This window comes from Ursus maritimus, unplaced genomic scaffold (genome assembly GCF_017311325.1).
Source record: "Ursus maritimus isolate PB19 unplaced genomic scaffold, ASM1731132v1 scaffold_5, whole genome shotgun sequence".
Lineage (NCBI taxonomy): Eukaryota > Metazoa > Chordata > Mammalia > Carnivora > Ursidae > Ursus > Ursus maritimus.
Window position 1 is genome coordinate 89,060,104 of NW_024426663.1, and position 16,312 is coordinate 89,076,415.

The window sequence follows — 16,312 nt, forward strand, 5'->3', positions numbered from 1 at the left end:
CACCTCCGCGCGTCCCGGCCTCGAGCTCCGCCCCTACCCCGCCCCCGGGCCCCACGCGCCTCTGACCCCGCCCCCGCGACCGCCCTTGGTCCCCCCAATCCGGCAGGCAGCTCAGAGCCAACGCTCCGCCCCGGCCCCGCCCCAGCCCTCCGCGCGCCCCCAGCCCGCCTCCATCCCCGCCCCCGTGGCCGCCCCGCGTCCCTCCCACCACTGCCTCCTCGGCCCAGAGCCAACGCTCCGCCCCAGCCATGCCCCTGACCCCCCCACCTGCTCCCCACTTCTCCCGCCCCCCACGCGCCCCGCCTCCACGCGCGGGGCGCGCCCCGACACCCGAGGGGCCGGGCGGCGGCGCGGCGGGGCGGTGCGCTCGGCTCGGGTTTCGGCCCGCCCCCGGCGCCGGCGTGACCCCTCCTTGGGCGCGGGCGGGCCGGGCCCAGCTGGCCGGCGCCCCGCCCCCGGCCCGGCGCTCCGGGCGCTATAAGAGGGCGGCGGCCGCGGGGCGCCCTGCGCGGGGCCGGGAGCGCGATGGTCAGCCGCCGAGGCGCGGCAAGATGCTGGATGGGCCCCTGCTGGCGCGCTGGCTGGCCGCGGCCTTCGCGCTGACGCTGCTGCTCGCCGCGCTGCGCCCCTCGGCCGCCTACTTCGGGTAGGTGCCTCGGCGGCCCGGCGGGCAGGCGGGCGGGCGGGCGGCGCGGGGACGGGACGCGGGGCGGGCGGCCCAGGTGCGCGGGCCCGAGCCGGCTGGCGCGGGCCAACGGGTTGCCGGGCGCTGTTTGCGGCGTGCGCGTCGCTCCGTCCGCGGGTCAGTGTCCTCGCGGCGCTGCGTGGGGAGAGGGGCTGGCATACCCGACGGGCTGGCACGGGGCCGTGGTCCTCCGTGATCCCGGACTCGTCGTCTCTCCGACGCGCCCGTGCGTGGGGCTCCCTGGAGCTCGGGGACCTAGCCTGGTTCTGGCGCTCTGTTAGGCCGCCGAGTTCTGGCAGAACGGCTGGAGCCTCCCCTGGCCCCTACCCACCCACCCCCCTTGCAGCTTCCCCCTCCTTTCTCTCCTCGAGAAGTTAATTTAACAACAACAAAAAAATACGTACAAAATCCAGATGTTCCTTGCACTGAGCCCCAAAGGAAAAAAAAAAAACCCTCCAAGCTGGAGGAATTTATTTTTCTTGTGCTTTGCTTCATACGCCCGCTCGAGTCCCGGCCCGTGAGAGCGCTTCTGTGGGACCCGGCCCGCTGCGCAGGGCCCGGCTCGGGCCCGCGAAGGCGCCCCCCCCCCACGCTGTCTCACGCACTGGTCGCTGCCCAGCGCGCTTCTCCTTAGTAGCAGTTTGCGTGGTTTCGGCGCGTCGCTCTCCGCCGTTCTTTCCTGCCCTTCCTCGTCCCTGTCTCCCAAATCTGGGATGTCCAGCCCAGAGACCTTTGGGGACCCTCCCTCGATGTGCCACGCAGATGGGCACCCTGAGGTCCGGGGTGGCACGGCGCGAACAGCCCTCTGGGCCCCTCAGCCTCGGCTTCTGCCGCCCAGGCACCGCCCCTGGAGCCGCGGCCCACCCTCGTGCCCTGGCCCCTGCCCTGGGCGCCCCGTGGCTGCTCCTGGCCGCCGCCCTCTGCCCGTCACCTGTTCCCGGGCTCGGGCACCGTCGCGCGGCGGCTGGCCGGCAGAGGGCCCCGTTGGTCCAGAAATGTGCCACCACCAGGGCGGGGAGAGGCCACTGGGCGAGGAGCCCTGCAGGTGTATCCTGTTCTCAAAGAAAATAAAATATTTTCATGGGAAACTTTCCCTTTGTGTTTTTCTTTCCCCCCTTTCTCCTTCTGTTCCTTTCTCCTGGGTCGTCTTCCAGGGTCAGCTCCGTGTCTCCTTACCCTGGAGACCCCACCCGGCAGACCTCTCCTGGCTCCGGCTATGGGCCCGGCCCTGCCTGGGGCCTGGGCTGTGCGGAGGCTGGCACGCCCCTGTTCGCCATCTGTGCAGCCTTCGCCTCGCCCTGGCGGGCAGAGGGAGGGTCAGAGGATGGCCGTCTGGCCGCAGGTCCACGGTGAGTCACGGCAGCCTGTCAGCCAGCTGTGCCTTCCCGCTCTGCCGGCCCAGCGTCGGGTCTGCTCACCAGGCTTCAGACACACCCTGGGCTTTGTCTGCTCTGCGAGTCTCCCTGCTGCCAGCCCACAGAAGGGAGGTGGGGGTCCTGGGTCCTGGCTCCCACCCCCCCCCCCCCAGCAACATCGGGACTTTGCATCTCTGGGGAAGTTGCTGAGCTCTGCCATTTAGCCAGTGGGCATGTGGGTGGAACGCAGGGAGGGCTTGATGCGCCTGTGACCCCTCTGGCCAGCTCTCTTGCCCAGCACTTTGGCCCCAAAGTCTGTCCCGTGGGAAGCATAGGAGGCAGACGTGCTGCCCCAGGGACAGCTGGCTCTGCTGGGGTCCCTGCCACCCCTGGCACCAGGCAGGAGAGCTGGGTTCTACGTGATGGACAGAGGTCCTGGAGTGGGGGCAGACCTGGTGCCAGATGGACAGGCAGAGGAGGGTAGGGACCCGGTGCTGGAGGGGTCCTTACCCGGCAAGCTCCTTGGGAGGTGATTCCCAAAGTGGAGCCAGACCCAGAAGGAGAGGAGGGGGCAAGATGTGCTCTGAACTGGTCTGTGTGTGGAGGTCCAGCCCTTCTGGTCTGGGGCCCTTTCTCCTGGCTCAGCAAAGTGACAGGAGATGGCCCACGGTGGGCGGGGCAGGGCTGGGCCCGGGGGCTTCCCTCCCAAGGTGGAGCGCAGAAGGAGCAGGAGGAAGGAGCTGGGATTCAGGCCCTCCTTCTCCCTTCCCCCTCTCCGAAAGCTCTGCCTGGCACGGAGGCTCGCAGGCAGGCAGAGCAGCTCCAGTTACAGCGCAGAAACCCAGAGACGCCCCGAGGCTGCAACCCAACCCGCCCTGCTCCTGTTGCCCTCTCAGCCTCTGGCCACTAGGCAAGACCCTCCAGGCTGCTGGCTGACCACGGGGAAGGGGCTCTTCCCTCTTCTTCCATGGCCTGGCCCGGCTTCTTGGCGGTGTGGTTAGCAGGTGGCATTTCCATCTGGTTCTCCAGGGGCCTAGATAGCTTGGCCTGATGCCCTCCTGGAAGGAGGGGGGTGCCTGGCTCCCAGCAGAAAGGGGCTGGCCTGAGGTCTCCTGGTGAGTTTGGGAAACAGACCCAGACACCTACCTCCCCATGCCCCGTGGACCTGGGTGGGCTAAAAGCTTTGCCTGAGCCTGGCCCTGCGTCTGTTGTTCGAGGGGAGAAGATGGAGCTGAGGGGTGTTCTGTGTATGCTGAAAATCTGTTCAGGAAGGGTTGCCCCTAAACCCAGGGTGAGGCGCCCTGCTGCCCCCCAAGCATGGAGCCAGGGGCCGGGTCCAGCAGAGTGGGTACCACAATGCCTCTTTCTTAGAGATCCCACTTGGGCCAAGCCAGCCCCAGCAGAGGCCCCCAGGGCGGCCACTAGACTTGCCTCCAGGGGCTGCCACGGGAGCGGAGGCCTCAGGCTTCCAACGTGGGTCGTCTTCAGAGAACTAGGAGACACTGTCATGGGCCCTGAGGCCCTTTCTTGGGGTTGGTCCCAGCACCCCACATTCTGTGGGAAATCTTCGCAGGCTGGCTTGGGGAAGCAGGTCTGTCCGGAGGTCTGTCTGGGGGAGGCTGCCGCAGGCGTGGTACCCGAGGGCTCCCCAGCCAGTCCAGACGCCAGTGCCTGGGGGCACTCAGAGCCCATCTGAAAGGCAGCTAAGGTGCTCTGGGCCACTGGGAATGGGGCCATGTAGGGCCCACGTTCCTTCTGTGATTGAAATAGAACCGCTATCCCATAAACTCACCCTGTTAGAGCGTGCAGCTCAGGGGTTTGTGGTACATCTACAAGGCGGTGTGGCCAGCACCACTATCTAATACCAGAGTGTTCCATCACCCCAGAAACCTCATATCCTGTCTCCCCACCCCCGGCCTCTGGCAACCACTGATCCACTTTCTGTCTCTGTGGATTTGCCTGTTCTGGACATTTTACATAAGTGGAATCACACGGCATGTGGCCTTTGCGTCTGGCTCATTTCCGCACACGCAAGGTTTTCAAGACTCATCCACGTCGTAGCATGAATCTGTGCATCACTCCCTCTGTGACCAATTGATATTTGCTTGTGTGGACACAGGATCGTCCTTTCCTTCCGTGCATCTGTTGACGGACACCTGGGTGGGTTCCACGAGTGGCTCTCGTCGCGCTGCGGTGAGCATTGGTGTACAAGTTTTCCTGTGTTTGCAGTTCTGCTCAGTCACCCCTAGAGGTGGAGTTTCTGGATCCTGCGGTAACCGTGTTTCTATTTTTGAGGAGCGTGTGCACCAGGTTGGCTGTGCCATTTTACGCTCCCACCAGCCATGCAGAAGTGGGCCAGCTTCTCCACATAGTTGCCAGTTCCAGTTGTTTCTGGTTTTTGGTTTTGTTTTGCTTTTTATTCTAGCCATCCTAGGCGGTGTGAGGTGGCATCTCATCATGGTTTGATTTGCACTTCCCTGAGGACTAGTGAGGTTGGGCCTCTTCCGTGGGCCTCTTGATCATCTGTATGTCTTCTTTGGACAAATCTCTACTCAGTTTCTTTGCCCGCAAGCTCTTGGCTGGGTTGTGGGTCTTTCTTGTTGATTTGTAAGAGCTCTTTATATATGTGGACCTCTTCTTGGACAGAGGACAAGCTGAACTGTGAGCCAGCAGGCGGTCTCTCACTCATGCATGCAGAGGCTACTTGCGGGGGCCTTCACAGTGGGCCGTGCTCCTGCTTGGCCCCCAGCATGACTGTGTGGTGCAGGTCTGTTTGCTGGGGCCTGGTCTCAGGGCCTGGTCAGGGGTTCTGGGGACTTGCACAGGAGGATTCCCTGGCCCTGCCCTCAGACACTGCTGTCATGGTGGGGGTGGCTGTGCATGTGGGGTCAGTGACAGGGTGTGGGGGTGCCCTCTGTGTGAGCCTGGGGTCCTGTGTGGCCATGTGTCTGCTGGCTGCCAAGAGGAGGGGGGGCCCAGCTGGTCCCTGGAGGAGGTAGAAGAGGGAAGGGCTCCAGGGCAGGAGGAGGGAGCCCTGGCATGGTACGCCTATGGTGGGCTGGGGGCTCAGGCCCACCAGTGGGGGAAGTCAGCCTCTCTGGGGCTGGGGAGGGGCTGGCAGATGGGGAGGTGTCTCTGGTGATCCCCTGGTGGGGGACCTGGGGTGGTGGAGCCGTGAGCTGAGTAAGCGGCAGTCTGGGCTGATGCTGTCCACAGAGACCCACCTTGAGACAGACGTGCCGGGAGCAGCCCTGCGAGGCCTCAGGCCCAGCATTTGGTGGGGAGGCCATGGAGAGCTCCAGAGGCTCCAGAGAGCGTGGGCCTGCAGTGGGACCTGAGGGAGAGGGACGGTCCAGTTGAGGGGCCTTCTCTGCAGCATCTGGGGTAGCCGAGTGGCCAGCAGGGAGAGTGGCCCTGTGGGTGAGACCACAGAGCGGTGAGCAAGCGGGGAATGTGAGGTGGGGAGGGAGTTCCAGGGAGGGAGAGCATGGAGGGGCCTGGACCCCTGGAGCTGGGGCAGGCATGGGGAGGCAGGTGGGCAAGGGTGGGGATGCGCCCCTGGATCTCTGCTGTCCACAGTCTATCCTTCCTTCCTCTCCTCCCAGCCAGTCTGCTCTGCGGGCTCTGAGCCCCCCCACCGCCTCCCCAGCACAGAGGCCAGGAGAGGCAGGTGCTGACGCTCAGCCCAGACCAGGCCTCTGGGCTGGGGGCCTCCCGAGGCCTCATGGGGAGCCTGAGGTGAGGAGGAAGCCACGGCCACCTGGCCCCCCTCAGCTGTGGGAGCAGATGTCCTACCACAGCCGGCGGCCGTCTGGACGGGGGGACAGCTGGCCTAATCTCGCCCCCGTCCTCGCCACTGTGGCCAGGGCCCAACTCCAGAGCCGAGGGCACTGGTGGGACCCTGCCCGGGCTCCCAGGGTGGCCCTGGTCCAGAGTGCCGCCCACTGCCTGCCCCAGGGGGCCCGCCCCTGTTGAGGACAATAGGAGAAGTGTGTGGGGAGATTTTCTTCTGGAAAAGAATGCACGCACATGATTCCTCGCCAGGGGCTGTGGGACCTGGACTCGGGAGGCGCGATGAGCTGATAAGGGGCCTGGGTTGGTTTTCCTGGCTGCAGAAAAATGACACCTGTCAGCAGGGCCAGCACCCGGCCCCCTTAATCCTGGAGGGGCATGGGCTCCCTTTGTGTATTGTCCTGGTGGGCAGTGCGGGCGCCCCTGCAGGGCACGCTCTGGCTCGGCGGGCCGACAGGGGTTTCTGGGGAGGCACAGTTGTGTGGGGAGTGGGCGAGGCCAGGCTCCTGCTTGCAAGCGTGCCTCTGGAGGCTGTGGAACAGGACTGTCGGCCTCCCCCTGCTCCAGGGTCGACCTCGGCTGTCACCTCCTCCAGGAAGCCAGCCTCAGCCTACCTGCAGCCTCCCTCCCGCGAGCCCAGAGCTCCCTCCAAGCTGCCCTGGGCTGGGAGGTCCGAGGTGCGTGGGGGATCCCATTGGTCCTCTGCTCCCTCACTCTGCACTCAGGAGCCCAGTGCGGGGTCCGAGGGGCTCCTTCCCCAGGCTGGCCAGCTCCCTGCCCACCGCTGGCCCTGACTTCCCCGGCGTGCGGACAGTGGGCCGAGGTGCTGCGGACCCCAGACTCGGCCTGTCAGACGGGGGCTTTGTGGGCCCTGTGCTGGGGGGCAGAGGGCCCCTCTGGAGCCCCCAGGGCAGGGGTATGGATGGAGGACTTGGAGCACCCCCTGGTGTACACAGAGGAGGTGGGGGCCTGTGAGCCGTGCAGGGGCCTCCACAGGAGGGCAGCGCCGACCTGGGTGGCGTGACGGTCGCCCGGCTCCGTGACCCGTGGGCCCGGCCCGCCGTCCTCCCCTGCCCCTCCCAGTGCGGTTCCTGGCTGGCCTGGAGCCTCTGGCCGCAGGAGGAAACCCGGCCGCCCAGCTGGCAGGCCCTGCTCCTCGAGACCGGCAGCCGGACGAGGGAATGGAAAAAGGCAAGCCTCAAGCTGCGTTTGTTTTTCTTAGCGATACCTGAGGTAGACGCGGCCAGGGAAGTGGTCTGGCCCAGGACGAGAGGCTGCCAGGGGCTCCCAGACCAGAGCACGTCAGAGCCGGCTCCCTCCCGGACAGAGGGAGCCACAGCAGCTGCCGCAGGCCCCTGCGGGACGGGACGTCCATCGGGGCTGTCCCGGTGTCTGTCCCAGTGTCCCCATCTATCCTGGGGTGGTCATGGAGGTGACACTCCTGGCGGCTTCCCCAGCGCCCACTGGCCCCACGTCCTGCCTGTTCCTCCTTGTGACAGCTCACTGTGACTCGCACTGTCTGTGAGCCCTGGGGCCATGCTGGTGGGGGCACAGAGGCAGCCCGGCTGCTCCCCTTCCTCCAGGAGCCACAGCTCCCCGTCCTCTCCTCTCGGCTGTCCGTGAATCTGGGGTCCTATTCAGCCCACCTGGGTGCCCACGGCCTGCCACCCCTGCTCCTGAAAGAGGCCGGTTGGCCAGCAGCCTTCAGGGCCTGGAGTCCCAGGAGTTTGCTTGCCCTGGGGTTGGGCTCACGGACACCAGGACTTGTGCGGTGGAGTTTGCCAGGCGTGGCTGAGTCCTGTGTCCGCCGGCTGACCCCCAGGCTGGCCCAGCCTGAGCCAAGAGCTCCCTGAAGCGTCTACTGTGCAGGCTTACTATGTCTGCATGGACACAGCCTATCCGTGAGGGAGCCGGGAGGGGGTGCCCTGGAATGTCGGGGCCCTGCAGCTCTCACAGCTGACGGAGGGGACAGCTGTCGTAGACACAGGGGTGCTCAGCCCATCGTCAGCGTGGGGCCACCCTCCCACCCTGCTCACTGTGGCCCGTGGCCCATGGCCCCTGCCTCCTCCTTGGCACGTCTGGACAGCAGATGACAGTGGAGCCTTCAGGGAGCGCCCAGGCTCCGGTGGTGTCTGCGTCCCCACGTCCTGTGTGCTTGGCAGGGAGACCCGGACAGGACTCAGTTAGGCAGCAGGCCTTGGGAGGATGGAGGGTTAATCTCAGAACCAGTTTCTCAGCATTGGAATTTGTTTTGAATTTGATTCACACAGAAATTAAATGCCGTCTGGTGGGGCTGAGGTTTCCTTGGCAGGGTGCTGTGGCTTCTGGAACTCCAGCCTCTTCTCCCTCCGCCCAGCCCAGGGAGCTGGGTTTGTGGGCAGGGTGGCCCTTGGGGTGGCCAGGCCTGTTGGCAGGAGGAAGGGCTGTTGGAATCTGCCCCCACTGCAGAGCGGGAAGGAGCAAGAGCTCTGGGGACCAGGCCATCCGGGTCCCCGTGGCTCCCAGGCTCCTGCCTGAGGACAAGGACATCCCCGGCCCCTTGGCAGCAGCCCCCGTCCAACCATCTAGCTGCCCTTGGGGGCAGGTTTGGGAGCACGTCTGACATGCTAGGTGCTCAGAGGGGTGGCCCCCTCCCCAGGCCACCAAGTGTGACAGTCTCAGGCCTGGCCCGTGGAGGGAGACAGGCGCCTCCACTTGGCCGTGCCTGTCCTGGGTTCTTTTCACTCCCGGTGGAACTGGGGTGGGGTCTCCTCCCAGCCGTTGCAGGCCGGTCAGGAGGATGGGCCCTCCGCAGCACAGAACTGGTCCAGGGTGGCCGTGCCTCAAGCTCCTTACCTTAACTACATGCACAATGGTCCTTATGCCAAACAGGGTGCATTTCAGGCTTCCAGAGGGTGTAAATTTGGGGACTTTTGTCTTCTGCCTCTTGCACTCAGTGACCAGCACAGGTCAGGGGTAGCTGGCGGGCGTGCGTGGAGATGCTTCTGTGGGCCTCAGCACATAGAAGTAGCTGAAGAGAATTAGGGAAGTTGGAAGATGGGGCGGAAGAAGTTATCCCGAGGGTGGCCCGTGGTGGAGACCCCATGCCTCCATGGAGGCCAGAGGCTGGACTCAGGGACTGGCGGACAGGGGTCCCATCTGAAGAGAACGGCCGAGATTTTCTGAAATTCTCAGCATTACCTATAGGATTGGGGAGGCCCTGAGGAGTCTAAGCAGAAAACACAGAAATCATACGAGAACATAAGGACCTGGAACCACAAAATGCCCCAAACAAAGAACCGTAAGAGTGGAGTCTGGGAAAACAAGCGCAGATGACCTTTCAGGGCGAGTCAGCCTGGCCACAGGCTGCAGAGTGGCCGGCCGGGAACGTGCCGGGGACGGCTACCCGACAGGTACAAGCTGCAAGCCGCTCTGAGGGACACTGTCCAGGAGCGGGTAACTGGGTGCTGACCAGCTTCTTGTCGGGTCCTAACAGTGGGACTACAATGCACAAGGGCATGCAATTCGGGGAGTCCGCAGGGTTGTGTCCTCACGTAGGTGAGCTACAGACACGTGTCCCTGTGAGGCAGCCATGACGGTACTGGGCACTGCCGGGCAGAGATGGGATCCCAAGAAATAACCTGCAACGAGGCAGGACCAGAGGGCCAGAAACAGCGGGCGGGGCCGACAGACAGTGGAGGACGTGCCCCAGCTGTAAGGCTGAGCACATCGTGCTTGTAGCAGGGTCTTTGGTCTGATCACTGGCTCTGGGAGACACACAGACCAGATGTCAGCGTAGAGAATGCAAGAGGATGGAGAGAGAACACACCAACTCAGTGGACCGTAAGGGAGAGAGCAAAACCAGAGAAGAGACAGAGAAAGATGCACCATGATCCAGGCTCTGCACAGTGACCCAGGCTGTGACTCAGGCTCTGCATGGTGACCTGAGCTGTGACCCAGGCTCTGCACAGTGACCCAGGCTGTGACCCAGGCTCTGCATGGTAACCTGAGCTGTGACCCAGGCTCTGCACGGTGACCCGGGCTGTGACCCAGGGTCTGCACGGTGACCTGAGCTGTGACTGTGGCTGAACACAGTCTCCAAGCTGTGACCCAGTCTCTGCATGGTAACCTGAGCTGTGACCCAGGGTCTGCACAGTGACCCAGGCTGTGACTCAGGCTCTGCACGGTGATCTGATTCTGACACAGGTGCGGTAGGAGCTGAAATGCATATTTGAGAAGTGGAGAGAAGCCTGGAAGCGTTCGGCAAGCGTCGGTCACAGATTTGAGGAAAAGAACAGTAAACTAAACCTGGAGAAAGCAGAAGGAAGAAAGTAGAAACAACGAAACAACACCTATGCATTAGAGAGGAAGGGATCCGTGTGTGGGATGACCTGACCGGCCGGCTGCGGTGGAGGGGCTCAGAGCGGTCCCGCTACCAGGAAATCACTGCGGGTTCTGCAGGCAGAAGCAGGGGATGTGGACACTTCGGTGCCGACAAGGCCGCAGATTCTGAGGAAATGCAGAAAACCAGAAGAGTAACAGAAACAGACCAAGACGGAGAAATGATGAGAGTGTGTGGTAAGCGGAGGAACAGGTCACTGGGTACGCAAATGGTGTGGCCGGTGCAGAGAACAACCCGACGGCCCCCGCCCGGGTGCTTCTGGTCCGTGGCAAGTGCCTGTGGGCACTGCAGACCTGTGTGCACAGAGGCATGTGCACGCCCCCAGGGCAGGGCTCGAGCACTAGCTGACCAGCACCCAGTGTGTCCGGGCGCTGGGGTCGTGTGTAAATGCAAGGCAGAGAAGCCCCCGCGCAGAGCAGCACAGGTGCTCTTGGGGCGAGAGTGCCCGCACCAAAGGCCACGTGCCGTGTGGTTCCCTTCGTGCGAATGTCCAGGACAGGCACACCCACAGAGACAAAGTGGATTCGTGGTGGCCAGGGGCTGGGGGACTGGGGGGCGCTGGGGGCCACAGGAGTGCGTTTCTGTTTGAGACCCTGAAATTCTGTAAAATCGACTGTGGCCGTGTTTGCACATGTCTGAGAATATACTGCAAAACCCTGAATTGTAGACCTTAAATGGGTGATTTTACGGCATGTGAATTTTATCTCAGTAAAGTTGTTTGGAAGAGAGAAGGAAAAAGAAAAAAAAAAAGAAAAGTAGTTGGATCAGAAGGGAGATCTTTTCATCCAGAAAAGGTCAGACTGCGTGGCTTCATGGCAAGTTCTGCCACACAGTTAAGAAGATGTGATTCTAATCTGACCCATCTTCCAGGAAATTTAAAAAATGAATTCTCTTGAAGGCACCGACACCCAGCAGGATGAGCACGGAAGAGAAAATTGCAAACGCAGATGTGAAAGGCCTAGACGCGGCATCCTGGGGTTATAGCTAGCGGCCCAGAGAGAGGCCAAGCCCCTCCTGCTGGGGCACGCGGCGCCTCGCCTCAGGAGAACCAGGGAGTGCAGCTCCTTGTCTTAGCAGATTAAAGTGGAAGAATCCTGTGCCAGCAGAGGCAGGGACCACATCTCTGACCTTCCACGTCTACGTCTGTTGGTGAGTTTTGAAAAGCTCATAGCAAACGAAAAACAGAGGGGAACGGCTGTGGGGTGCCCAGCAGACAGCCTGCAAACCTTGTGCCTCTTGGTGGAACGGCCAGAGCTTCCCCTTCAAGCCCAGGAGTCAGACAGGGATGCCCACTGCCACCCTCGTCTGAACCCTCCCGATGCCTGCTGTCCTCACAGAGCCTCAGGCGGATGGGAATGTGTCCGTCCTATAACAATCGGGCTCTGGCTGCAGGGCACGTTCCCCGGCTCTGGCCTCTGGCACTCCGCAGGCCTGCAGGGTGTCCGCATCACTCGCAGGCCGGGTCGGGCGGCAGAGACGTGCGTCTGGGCATGTGGAGGGGGTGAGCTGGGAGGAGGGTCCCTGCTTCCTGGCAGTGCTGCCCACGGTTCTCTCGCACTCAGGGCCTACCTGCCCGCAAGCTCACCGGATGGCTCTGTGCCAGTGGGCAGCTTCGGAGCCAGGGTGGGGGCGCTGGGCCCTGAGGGCAGCTGGCAGGCTCTGCACCATGGTGCTCAAAGCCCTTGCTGTGTCAGGAAGGCAAGCAGGATCGCCTGGGATAGCAGGAGGAAGAGAACAGCCTTGTGTCCCGGCAGACCGGGCAGACCGCACTGAAATCCATCGGAGGTGAATCGCGGAGCACGGCGAGTGCGCCCAAGGCCAGCTGACATCCAGTCAGTTGCACTTCTGTGGGTGGCACATCATCACTCCTGGAATCTGGGACTCACCAGCATGGGGCAGACCTCAGGTGGGGAATCTCCCCGAAGACCCCCGAGGGTGGCAGGAGGGACTTCCCGGCAGAGACTCACTCTGGCTCGCCAGCAAGCCTGCGGCCGGTGTGAGAGCCTTGGGCGGGTTCTCAGACCTCCCGTGGAAACGCACAGCCAGCACGTGCCCACAGGACGGGCCCCAGCAACACACCAGGCCACTGACCACCGGCCCAGGGCAGAGCCCAGGATGAGCTGCCGTGAGGCTGCGGTGACATCGCAGGGCAGCGTGGAGATGGGGCCCTCGGGGCCCTGTGGGAGGGACACTGGCCCTGCCCAGCCTGGCATGTTGACGTGGCACCAATGGATGGAGCGCGAGCGTCCCAGCGTTTAGGAGAAAGTGTTCATGATGTGACAGTAGAGGCAGGTTTCCAAAATGGGATAGAAGAGGCACATACAGAAGAAAGTTGCACAGGAAAGAGCTTCAGTTTATGGGGAGACACTGAGGAGAGCCCCCACGCTGTCTGGCGAAGGCTTGTGCCCACGTGGTCACCATGGGGATTGAAGTGCTGTCCCCTCTGACCTTGGCAGGAAGGGACTCAGGAGCTCCCAGTGCGAGGCTGTTCCTTGAGTGAGGGCTGTGTTCCCCAGCCCTGCTGCCTGCTTCCCCGTGCATCACTCTGTCTTTTGAAAATACCCGTCACAAAGCTCTGGGCTGCCTCTTAGACCTCGAGACGTCTTCCTGGCCAAGCACTGGCCAAGGGCAGCCGGGTGGGGCGGGGACGGGGTGGCTCCTGCTGCCTGCCCGCTGAGGGGTTGCTCCCTGTGGGCAGCCTGCCCAGGCTCAACTCCTCCGCGTGCTGCCCACGCGCCTGTCCACCCGCCTGCCCTGGGCCAGACGCCTGGTGGGGGGGGCAGCAGCTGCATCGAGCCTGGTGGCAGGTGCGCTGGTGTGGGATGGGCGGCTGGCCTGAGGCATTCTCTGGGCTGGAAGGTGCAGGCCCCAGACGTGGGCCCGTGGTTAGAGGCTGGCCGCTGCAGGCTGGCGTGCACGGCCGAGCGGCTGTATGTGGAGCACTGCTGTTTTGAATAGGCCACCCGTTGTCCCATGCACGTGTGACAAGCTCACAGGCCACAGGGACAGGAGGGTGCTGCTTCTGCCCCAGGCCTCCTCTGTTTTGGGCTGACCCATGTCTGCAGGCTCCTTGGCACAGCCGGAATGATGGACCCGTGTGTTCGGCCAGGCCCGGGCCTCATGCTTCCGGGGATCTCGGGTCACCGGGCGTCGGGCTCTGTGTGAGCGATGTGAGTTTGTACGTCTGCAGCCTGTAATTGTGGGAAGAGTGTTGGTGGGTAGCTTTAGAGATGTTTGGTCCAGAATAGCAGCCATGGAGGAGTATCTCTTTCCTGTGTCCAAGACAACCCTGTTTTGTGCTCATCTGAGGAGTGAAAACTAACACCAGGACGGCTGGATTTCGTGTTTCTGAGAGGGGCGGAGACTCTCACAAAGTTTTTACAGGCGTGTTCCCCTCCCCTGAGCCGTGTGCGTGTACCCCGTGCGCACTTGCAGCCCCTTCCTTTTATTATCGATCCGTAGGGAAAGCCTGCTCGTGCACGCCTGCTTGAGTGAGCATACCCTAGTACTTAAGGGGGCCTGGGGCAGAGGCCGGCCTCAGTGTGGACGCAGGCTGACCGTGGGCGTGTGTGTGTGGAGCCCTGCTCTCAGCTCCCGTGGGCGGCGTGTGGACCCAGGCACCCCAGCAGCTCTAGGTGAGCTGGGGGGCGGGCTTGCTCACCGTCGACCCCCCGCCTTGTCCACACCCAGCACTGTCCTCACCAGCACAGTCCCAGGTACTCCTGGGCGGCCTTGCTGTACTTGGTCCTTCTGGATGCAGGAATGTGTTGGCACCAGCCTGGAGCTCAGCTGATCTCGGAGAATCCAGTCTGGGGGACGTGCAGGTTGTAGGCTACAGCTCTGCTGATACGCGGGGGCACGCAGTTCCGGGCACAGCTGTTCACATTCCTGTCTGGGGACGAGTCTCCACCGTGTGAGCTGCCTTTGTGTGGGGAGAGCAGCTCTTGCAGCCTCCGGTGCGGGTCCTGGGCCCCTGCCTGCCCCTGGCCCGGCTCACCAGCTGTCCTTGTGCTTGGGGCTGTCTGAGCTCTGGCATGAGGATGAAAGCATACAATGCTGCCCAGCATCAACCCCGGCCGCATCCCTGTAGCCTTGGGCGTGAAGCCAGGACCCTGGCATGGGAACTGGGGGTGCAGGTCACTTTCCAGCACAGTGTTCTAGCTCCAAGCTCACAGGTACCTTCTCCCCAAAGGCCTTGCTGCCCACATGGGGCCTGTCTGTGGGTGGGGACCTTTGGGGCTTCTCCTTCAGCCCATACCCATGCCGGTCACAGTGCAGCAGCTGTCCCTCCCGGCTCAGAGTGTCCCCAGGCACGTGCTCTGCAGTGTCTGTAGGACTCCGGCGCGTGGGAACCCGCCGTGGGTTCTGCAGTACCCTTGTCTTCAGGGCCAGTTGGAGCCCCTCTCCCCTGCAGCTCTCTGCTCAACTCCTCAGAGCTCACTGGCCCGGGCTGGCTTGGAGTAGGGCCAAAGCCTGGGGTGGGTCTTCTCAGGGTACACACTGCATCCGAGTGTGAAAAGGGTGGGAGGCCTTGCTTCTTTCCCCTCGGTGTCCATCACTGGCCTCAGGTCTGCCTTCGAGGCTTCACCCTCCTCGGCGTGTGTGCAGGAATGCCTCTCTCCCGCCTGCCTGCCTGCTCCCCTCTGCACCCCAGGCCCAGCCCAGAAGGGAGGAGCTTCGAAAGCCAGGAGCCCAGGTGGTGCCCAGGGAGCCTGGCCTGCTGTGTTGTTGCTGGGGTCTGGTAGAGGGTGGGGTTCAAGGAACCCCTGCCTGAATCTCTCGCCCTGTAGAAAGCTGCCAGGAGCCCGCGCCATGGCCACCATGCCCTTGAGGGGGCTTTGGAGGGACAGCAGGAGGAGGGATGGGGCAATGTGTGGGGTTAAGTGTCTGGGGATGCCTGGCACCCCTGGCTTCTCTGGGTTGGCTGCCCGGGGTGGGGAGGCTTGTTTCCTGTGATGCTCATGTGGGAGGATCTGAGTCCCACCGGTGTCTAGCTGGACACCTCTCCCGCCTGAGGGCTAAGGATCTGGCCGAGGCTGGGCATGGGTGTGCCTGGAGCCCAGATGTGGTGTCACCTGTGTGGGGACACTGAGACCTGTGGGAAAGAGCAGAGAGCAGACGGGAGGTCAGGAACAGTCGGTCCCTGGATGGAGCCCACGAAATGGGGCTTGGAGGAGCCTGAGAGCAGGTACTGGCTCAGGTGACAGAGGTGGGGCTTCATGAGAACCAGGAGCCCGCCTGCGTTCCGCTGGGAGGTGGTCAGTGGCCCAGGAGCTCTGGGAGACCCCACTGGGACCTGCAAGGCCATCAGAACAGGCTGCAAGGAGAGCAAGGAGCTGGGATCCTCTCCAAGAGGCTTCTGGGCCATGGTGCGGCTGGGCCACCCCAGCTGGGGTCCGCAGAGGGTGGGGGTCCTGGGGCTTCCATCTGGGTAAGCAGGGAGAGGAGCAGGTGGGTATGTCGGATGTGGTCCCCTTTTGGCCTGGGCTCCTGCACCGCTCCCTGCCCCAAACCGTCTGCGCCCTTGGTGCACACTCTGTGCTGGGCTGTCCTCCGTGTGTGTGTATGTGTGTGTGTGTGTGTGGCGGCGCTTGCCTCTGGGGCGGCCCTCACCCTAGCCTCTCTGTACCCAGCCTTACGGGCAGCGAGCCCCTGACCATCCTCCCGCTGACCCTGGAGCCGGAGGCCGCCGCCCAGGCACACTACAAGGCCTGTGACCGGCTGAAGCTGGAGCGCAAGCAGAGACGCATGTGCCGCCGGGACCCAGGCGTGGCCGAGACGCTGGTGGAGGCGGTCAGCATGAGCGCTCTGGAGTGCCAGTACCAGTTCCGGTTCGAGCGCTGGAACTGCACTTTGGAGGGCCGTTACCGGGCCAGCCTGCTCAAGCGAGGTGAGCGCGCGAGAGGAGCGCCCGGGCAGGACCTCCAGGCCGGCCGGCTGTGTGCCCCTGGCTGGGTCCCAGGGTATCTGGGGGGGTGGGGTGGGGGCATGCGGGGCTTGACTTTCCGCCTGCCCCGCTCCCTCGCTCCCTCGTGGCTCCTTCTCCACTTGACCCGCCCTTCCATCCTGACCCATCCCTTCTTCTAACCCCATCCACCT

The 16,312-nt window shown here is 63.4% G+C and overlaps 1 protein-coding gene across 1 annotated transcript in view; it reads left to right on the forward strand.

Moving 5' to 3' along the window:
• Positions 1-540: 540 nt before the first annotated feature.
• Positions 541-16,312, forward strand: part of WNT9A (Wnt family member 9A) — a 29,558-nt gene continuing 13,786 nt past the window's right edge. The window contains exons 1-2 of the mRNA XM_040622758.1: positions 541-646; positions 15,847-16,103. Of these exons, the coding sequence (XP_040478692.1) occupies positions 552-646; positions 15,847-16,103 (352 nt within the window). The 5' untranslated portion in view covers positions 541-551. The remainder of the gene's footprint in view (positions 647-15,846; positions 16,104-16,312) is intronic.